The sequence below is a fragment of the Leptodactylus fuscus genome, chromosome 2 (assembly GCF_031893055.1).
Source record: "Leptodactylus fuscus isolate aLepFus1 chromosome 2, aLepFus1.hap2, whole genome shotgun sequence".
Lineage (NCBI taxonomy): Eukaryota > Metazoa > Chordata > Amphibia > Anura > Leptodactylidae > Leptodactylus > Leptodactylus fuscus.
The window spans coordinates 236,397,837-236,405,668 of record NC_134266.1 but is presented as its reverse complement, the minus strand read 5'-3'; the positions used below and the strand labels follow the sequence as shown (position 1 = coordinate 236,405,668).

General features: G+C 40.8%; 1 protein-coding gene across 1 annotated transcript; it reads left to right on the top strand.

Moving 5' to 3' along the window:
- Window positions 1-4,931: 4,931 nt before the first annotated feature.
- Window positions 4,932-5,906, top strand: LOC142196203 (olfactory receptor 5AR1-like). The gene has a single exon (XM_075266421.1). The coding sequence runs from the start codon at window positions 4,932-4,934 to the stop codon at window positions 5,904-5,906; it is 975 nt and encodes a 324-aa protein (XP_075122522.1).
- The last annotated feature ends 1,926 nt before the right edge of the window (window positions 5,907-7,832 follow it).

Sequence of the window (7,832 nt, the reverse complement as noted above, 5' to 3'; positions counted from 1 at the left end):
AGAAAAGTCAAGCAACGTTTTTGGCCGAAAACCCGATGGACCTCATTATAGTCCGTGGGTAACTTTTTTTCTTTACGCAGATTAGATTTCCTTTTTTTGGGTCCCTAAGCAGACTCCATGAATGGAAACCCAAACACAGGTGTGAGCTAGTGTAAATTGACTACTAATGTACTAACTTTCTTGAATCTGATTTGCTCATGAAAAACAGACTGCAAACTTACAGAAATACCAAATACAGCCCTCCATAGAAGCCTACGGAGAAGAAAGGACTACCCTGTTTCTCTGGAAACATGCCTTAGCTTGATTTTGCAGGGTTATTGGAGTAGGCTTGAAGTATAAGCCCTATTCCAAAAATAATCTAGCACGGGAGGTGCAGACTGTAACTAGGGTTTGTTTCAAATGATGCCACAGAAATAGGCCTACTATAGCTCTTAGATATCGTGGACAAGTGCCCTTTTACCTTCCGCTATGGCAGGGTAAAATCCACTCCCCTGCTTCCAAGTCCCGCTCCAGAGTTCCGCCTCCTGTCTCCCAAGTGTGCTTTCTGAGCAACGCTTCCTAGGTTCCACCTCCCGGCTCCTACTATGCTGTGGCTTTGGCTACCTATGTGACCAGATGTCAGGTGTGATCCCTGCTCACTCCTACAGGTGCAGCCACTCCTCCACCTTAGTATAAAGGAGAGGGGATAGACCTACTGACACGGCACCATCAATTGTGCATGTAAATTAGGATTACTAACCCTAAACATTTTACAACATTTGTCTGGAGCAAATTAGAAAAGATTCTGATTTGCTTCATTGCCTGAAAAATAAGACCTGCCCTGAAAATAAGCCCTAGCCCTTATTCGGAGGAAAAAAATATATAAGCTCCTGTCTTATTTTCGGAGAAACACAGTAACAAGCTGCTGCGGCTGATGCGTTTCTATCCTGCCCCAAGTACTTTTTTCACAACAGTACTCAATTATAATTTTTTTTCCCCCCCATAATGTCCTATATGGTGCTGCTTTGAGTGACACAGGTCTATGAAGTAGAATCTCCTTTTTTATGTCCTGCCTATGGGAGACTTGGTCTCCTAGTTTAGGAACAACTGTGAATTGGAGCAAGCCTGCAGGTTGAAAACTTAAATAATGATAAATATATATTCTAACCAGTCTGAGGTGATGCTCATGTAGATTTGAGAATTCATGTAGAGATCAGGTAAGCCATATTCTACAAGGTATAGTATGCAGCTTGGGCTAGGAACGCATCATGTATCTCAGGGCTTGTTCACATCAGCGTTTGGGTCTCCGTAGTTCAGGTTTCCGTTTCCTGCCTAAAACAGAGCAGGAGACGGAAACCTGCAGGAGTCTCTCACCCATTCATTTGAATGGGTGAGAGAGATGTCCGGCGGTGAGCGTTTTAGGCTCTCTGCCGCGAAACCGGGTTTTATAATCCGGACACAGAGTCGAACATGCAGTACTCTGTGTCCGGATTAAAAAATCCGGTTTCGCGGCGGAGAGCATAAAACGCTCACCGCCGCTCACGGCCGGACCCGGTCTGAGCTTTCCGACTTCTGGCATGCAGAAGACGGAAACCATAGAACGGAGAGTAGAACGCAGGTGTGAACCTAGCATAACATGTATGATGTGAAAAGGATGCCTGAAGGAACATTTGTATTACATAGACTTCTATGTTAATGTAAAAATATAGTATTCTTTCAGGTTGTGTGTGTTTGTTACAAGACACGAAAATGTGGAGTTCTACATTTTCCTGTCCTGCAAAAAAATGGAGAGATGTTTGTTTTTTCTTGACATTAAAAGTGTATTAAGTTTAAAGGGGTATTCTCATGTACATGATCATATCTATATTTGTAGATAATGAAAAGTTAAAATTTTTTGCAAATATAAGTAATTAAAAATTCTGCAAAGTTTTAAAGATTTTCTCTACTATCTTAGTGGTGACGTCTGTTGTCTTGATCAGTTGCCAATGGTTACGACCACTAATGCAGAAACTTTCTATTGTCTGGGACTTGTCAGAAACTAAGCCATGATTCTCTTATTGTAGCTGGGTTATCCGGCAGGGACACTACATGTATCAGAAGATATCCCGGCCACTATCGTGGCTGATTTTCTGACCTTAGAAAGTTTCTGCATTCATGGTCGTATCCAATGGCAACTGGACAAGACAACAGACTGTCACCACAAGATATTTAGACAAAATCTTTAAAACTGCAAGATGTTTAATTACTTATATTTACAAAAATGTTTAGCTTTTAATTATCTACAAATTTAAAAATAACTATGTACATGGGAATACTCCTTTTAAGTACATTTTTATAATACACTTTATTAACCTGTCACATTTCTTTTTAATAGAGAACAGACTGTAAAGCTGCCATTAGCAATGCTCTAACTAAGCATTGGAGGATGGGAGGGGGTCACTTCAATAGCTGTATCTCTGGTTTTATACCATCTAGGAAAATGTGCCTAGTTCTGGTATCAGAAAGCTAAGATTCTCAACTTTTTATATACTGCCAAGAATTCTTTTATATACTGAAAAGAATGAGAGATATCAGTAATTAAACTGAAGTGCTGCAAAGATCACAGCAGACTCTATCTGCTCAGGAGGATGAGGGGCCTTTGGAGTCCAGGCGGGCACTTATTAGGGCCTTTTTCAACTCTTGTAGCATCAGCCATCGTCTTCGGAGTGGCCTGCGGGGGAGTAGCATGCCATCCAAGGACAAGAAATAGACTTGACAGGCTGGTTAGAAGGGCCAGCTCTGTCCTGGGGAGCCCTCTGGACCCAGTACAGGAGGTGAGTGACAGAAGGATACTGTCCGTGGTGACCTCCATGCTGGAGAACAACTCCCATCCCATGTAAGAGACTGATGGCACTGGGTAGTATTGTCAGTGACCGACTGCTTCACCCCAAGTGTAAGAAGGAGCTATCGGAGATCCTTCCTCCCAACCACGGTCAGGCTGTATAATCTACATCAGGCTAAGCGGAGATCACTCCGCACAGAGAACTAAATGATCCTGAGTCTTTCTTTTCTTCTTAGTTGCTATGACTCCTAGTATCTTTTCTATCTGCTATTCTGAGCTTGTATGTGTTCTTTCTTGTATTATATTACTGTACTATCCACGCTGCTGTAACACACTGAATTTCCACATGGTGGGACTATTAAAGGATTATCTTATCTTATCTTATTAAATCCTGACGGTTTTTAACTAGTGATATGTCAGGTTTTTATGATACCCAAACTATTTTTATAAATGGTATAAAACCGGAGATACAAGCATTTTTAAGTGACCAGTCCCCTCTTTGGTAAATGCTTCAGCTCTCCATGCTGTACTGGGGTAGTCTTTCTGGTAATGCTTAGTAAGCGTATTACTAATGGGACCTTTACAGCCTGTTATTCTGGTAACAGCTCAGAGAGTTGCTAAGGGCTCGTTCACATCTGCACCCGGTCTCCGTTCTGCAGGTTTCCGTTTCCTGCACAAAACAGAGCAGGAGACGGAAACCTGCAGGACTCTTTCATACCCATTCATAGCATGGATTGCTATGTAAGAAGGAGGTCTCTCTCTGTTGCCAGCAGATAAGCAATTCATAGCTCCCACGTGACCTCAGATTCATCAGAGTCCCACCCCCTGTTCTTCTGCGCTACCTCTTCTGTCTCCCTTCTCCTCCGCTGCCACTCGCATAATCTGCCCCCTATAGTCCCCCCTTCCCCCTCTCGCAGTCAGGTCACTATACCACCATTGTCTTCCCCAGAGTTATCAACAGCAGTTGATGGAGTTTGCGGGAACTTTGGTTACATCATCTTCACAGCCTCGGGTTCTAGTAGTATTAGCTCTGCAATGTTTTGTAGAAACACGAAATAGACATGGGTGACAACATCAGCAATACTAAATTATGAGTCTACTTTGAGAACTACTTCGGCTAAAAAAGGGCCACTTTAACTATATACACAGTCCAATCATATTAATGTGACCGCCGCCTACTTTTGATGTCAACGTTAAATAACCAATCGCAGAAGGCACGTGTCATCAGCCATATGGGTGCATCATCATTGTGGAAGGCACAATGGATCAACACAAGTATGCATCTATCCTTGTGGACCATGTTCACCCCTACATGCAAATTGTTTTTTTCACAGGATGATGGCATCTGCCAGCAGGACAATGTGACATGTCATAAAGCTCGCAGTATACGTGCGTGGTTCGAGGAGCACCAGGATGTTTACTGTACCCCCTTGGCCAGCAAATTCACCGGACTTGAACCCAATGGAGAATCTATGGGACCACCTCGATCGGGTTGTTCGTGCCATGGATGCTCAACCACATAACCTAGCGCAGCTGGCCACGGCACTGGAGTCGGCATGGCTCAACATCCCAGTGACATCATCACAACATCCCCTCTCTTCCTGCACGTCTCACAGCCCTCCGCTCTACCAAAAGTGGCTATTCTGGATTTTGACAGGTGGTCACATTAATGTGATTGGATTGTGCATTTGCACATAAGCTGCAGACAGGGTATATGAACCCCCTCTACCCTTCCCTATGTTTAGCCATGACGGTTAACCAAGATTGAAATAAAATATGATATTTTGGAATGGATATTGGTATCTAATGAAAAACAAAGAAGTTCATAAGAAACATGTTTATTCCTTCTACTCAGGCAATTTCAGTAATTGGAACATAAATTGCTCAAAAGCAGTCTCATAAGGACAAAATAAATAATTGCAACATAATAAATACAATAGAGATTTGTTAAAGAAATAAAGCAAAGCTCTTGTGATTTAGTCCCTCGGAGTCTACTGTTAATAATAAACCAGCCACATAATGAAGGATGGCAGCCCTATAAATACATCCATTGCTACATTTACCCACTTACTATACTTACTATGTTTGTTAGTCAATTCCACAAGTGCAATAACTTTTATTTTGGCCATCTATGATCTTCACAGGGGTGGCAGAGTCTCTCCAAGCCGTGACTCTGGGTAACAAGTCTTTTGTAAAAGAGTTTGTAATAATGGGAATTACCAATGACCCAAATTTGCTCCATGTCCTATTTGTCTTGTTTTTGCTGATATACCTTCTGAGTGTTTTGGGTAATACAAGTATCATGTTAACAATCCTGATTATTAATGATCTTCACAGACCAATGTATTATTTTCTTGGCAACTTCTCCTTCTCAGATCTTTGCTATTCTACTGTCATTTCTCCCAAGATGTTGTCTGATTTTTTTCTGGAAAGAAAACTGATCTCCTTTATTGGCTGTGTACTTCAGTTGTATTTCTTTGCAGTGTTTGCCAGTACTGAATGCTACATTTTGTCTACCATGGCTTATGATCGCTACGTTGCAATATGTCACCCCCTCCTGTATGTTATAATAATGAATAGAAGAACATGCGTGATTCTTACCCTTATTGTTTATACCGGTGGTTTATTCACTGCAGTCATCCATACGTCCTGCACATTCATATTGCCGTTTTGTGGACCCAATGTAATAAACCATTTCTATTGTGATATTCCTCCACTTATGGAGCTCTCTTGTGCTGATACCTACATGAGCAAGACCATTATATTTAGTGTAGTCTTTTGCTTTGGACTTTTTTCAGTAATCGTTGTATTAGCTTCATATACGTACATATTTTTCACTATATTGACTATTCACTCATCAGAAGGCAGACGCAGAGCATTTTCTACATGTTCCTCCCATCTGCTTTGTGTTGCCTTATTTTATGGAACAGTTTTCTTCATGTATCTCCGTCCGGCCTCCGACTATTCTGTCACACAAGACAAGATAGTATCTGTATTTTATACAATGATAATCCCTATGATGAACCCAATCATTTATTGCTTACGAAACAAAGAAGTGAAAGAAGCTGTGAAGGCCTATATTAGTAGATTGCTAGTCCATATATAGTTAAAGGGGTATTCCCAACTTGCCTGTTCACCAACCTGCAGGCTGTGTGCTCTGTTCACTTCCTGGTTTTCTCGGTGAATTGGTGGGTGGGGTTTCACTTGCTGTCTCCCAGACAAAGCCAGCTCTGCTATCTCTCTTCATAGCAGTACATGTTTGCAGTCAGTAATGAGGGATTGGTTGTAAATAAATTAGCACAGTATCACTGGAAGATGGACAATATGAAGCTGATGTAGCAGAGCTGGATTTGATAGGTGATGAGAATCCCAAATTTACATGCTACAGGACCAAGAGGCAGCTTGCAATAAACTCAGTTTTAGGTCTGTATTACATACAGAGGTAATGGACTCCCTATCTCAACCCTTATCATCAAAATTCAATTAGCCAACTGATAACTGGGAGATAAACAGCTCAGAAATACAAGCTGCTCCGAGCACTCAGCTCTTCCTCCCCCCTGAGAGCAGGGAGCTACATCACTTGTCCTGGGCAGAGAGATAAGATCATCCCCAGGTCCGCGGTTATGGAAACGCAGTTTAAACAATGAAGTGAATAATCTCAGCGGCCAAACAAAGCAGTTTTGATGAAGCAATGTATTTAGGAAAAGTCTTAAATTCACATAGACAAGCCATAAAGATAGGGGATCCTTGAGATGGGACAACGCCTTTAATGTTTAGAGTGCAACTATGCTATGATGTAAATGCCTATTTGTTGTCTGTGTATGGATGATACGGTTACTTGTATTATGTATATTACAATACATATGAAATAGAATAAGTGTATTTTAATACAGTTACTTTTATCATACTACTTTGAAGACATTATCCCTAAGAAAGGATTAGATGCTGTTTGTTTTTAGAACCGGGACTATTACGGTGGTCTTGATGTGACTTACTAGGGGTGATCTATTGAGGTAGACGATCCAAACATATAATACAGTGACATTTCAGTTGTCACAATGCAACCTTCATAAGACACGGATTGTTTGAGGATATACAGAACGTGATCAATGGCCAAAACAGAGTTGTAAGGCAGGAGGACCAAAAAGTAGTGTATACAATCTTATCTCAAGATGCATAAAATATATCTTCCAGCATGAGCCACTTACATAAAATTAGCACATCTTTTATATTATTATTAATATAATAATAACTTTATTTATATAGCGCCAGCATATTCCACACTTTACAAATGTATAAATCTTTAGGCTGCCTTGTCTATATTACAACTCAGCCAGGTGAGTGTTACTCCTATTTAAGTGTTTCACCGGACTACTAAGGCAATACCTAAAAACATACAGTATGTCTTTACTTCTCTTTTCCCTCCTACTTTTTACTGTAAAATAGAATTTGCCTTGGTGGATGTATCCACAATTAAAGCGGCCATTCACTCAAGATAAAAGTTGGTTGAATATATCCATTTTTGCCAACAAATGGTAAAGAAATAACACTAATGACCATCTATAAGGGCCATCAACAGACGTCTATCTCCCACAATGCTGATCTGCCCTGTTGGAGAGAGTCACTTGTGATCAATTGAAAATACAATGTGTGTAGTATCTGTCAATGCTCGAGCTTTGCTTCTAAACATCCACCCATATTTGTCAGCCTAGCTGGATATAGAAATAGTGGGATTGTTTCAGGGACCTTTATAAATACTCAAAACTGAAAGCCATATATAGTGAGAGAGGAGAATATAGACAACCAGGAGCCATTACGTCCACCTGAAAACAGGACAGTAACTTAGGCAACCAGCTGTCAACATTAAGGAGATAAAATTTAGCTGTATCTGGTAAACAGAGCAAGGTAGATTGAGGCAATATATTGGGTATATAAACTCTTCAGTTAGCTTCATCTAGGTGTGAATATGATCCTTAAAATGGGAATACCCCTATGGAGTAATCATATTGATGAAGTGTCCACAGAATATGTT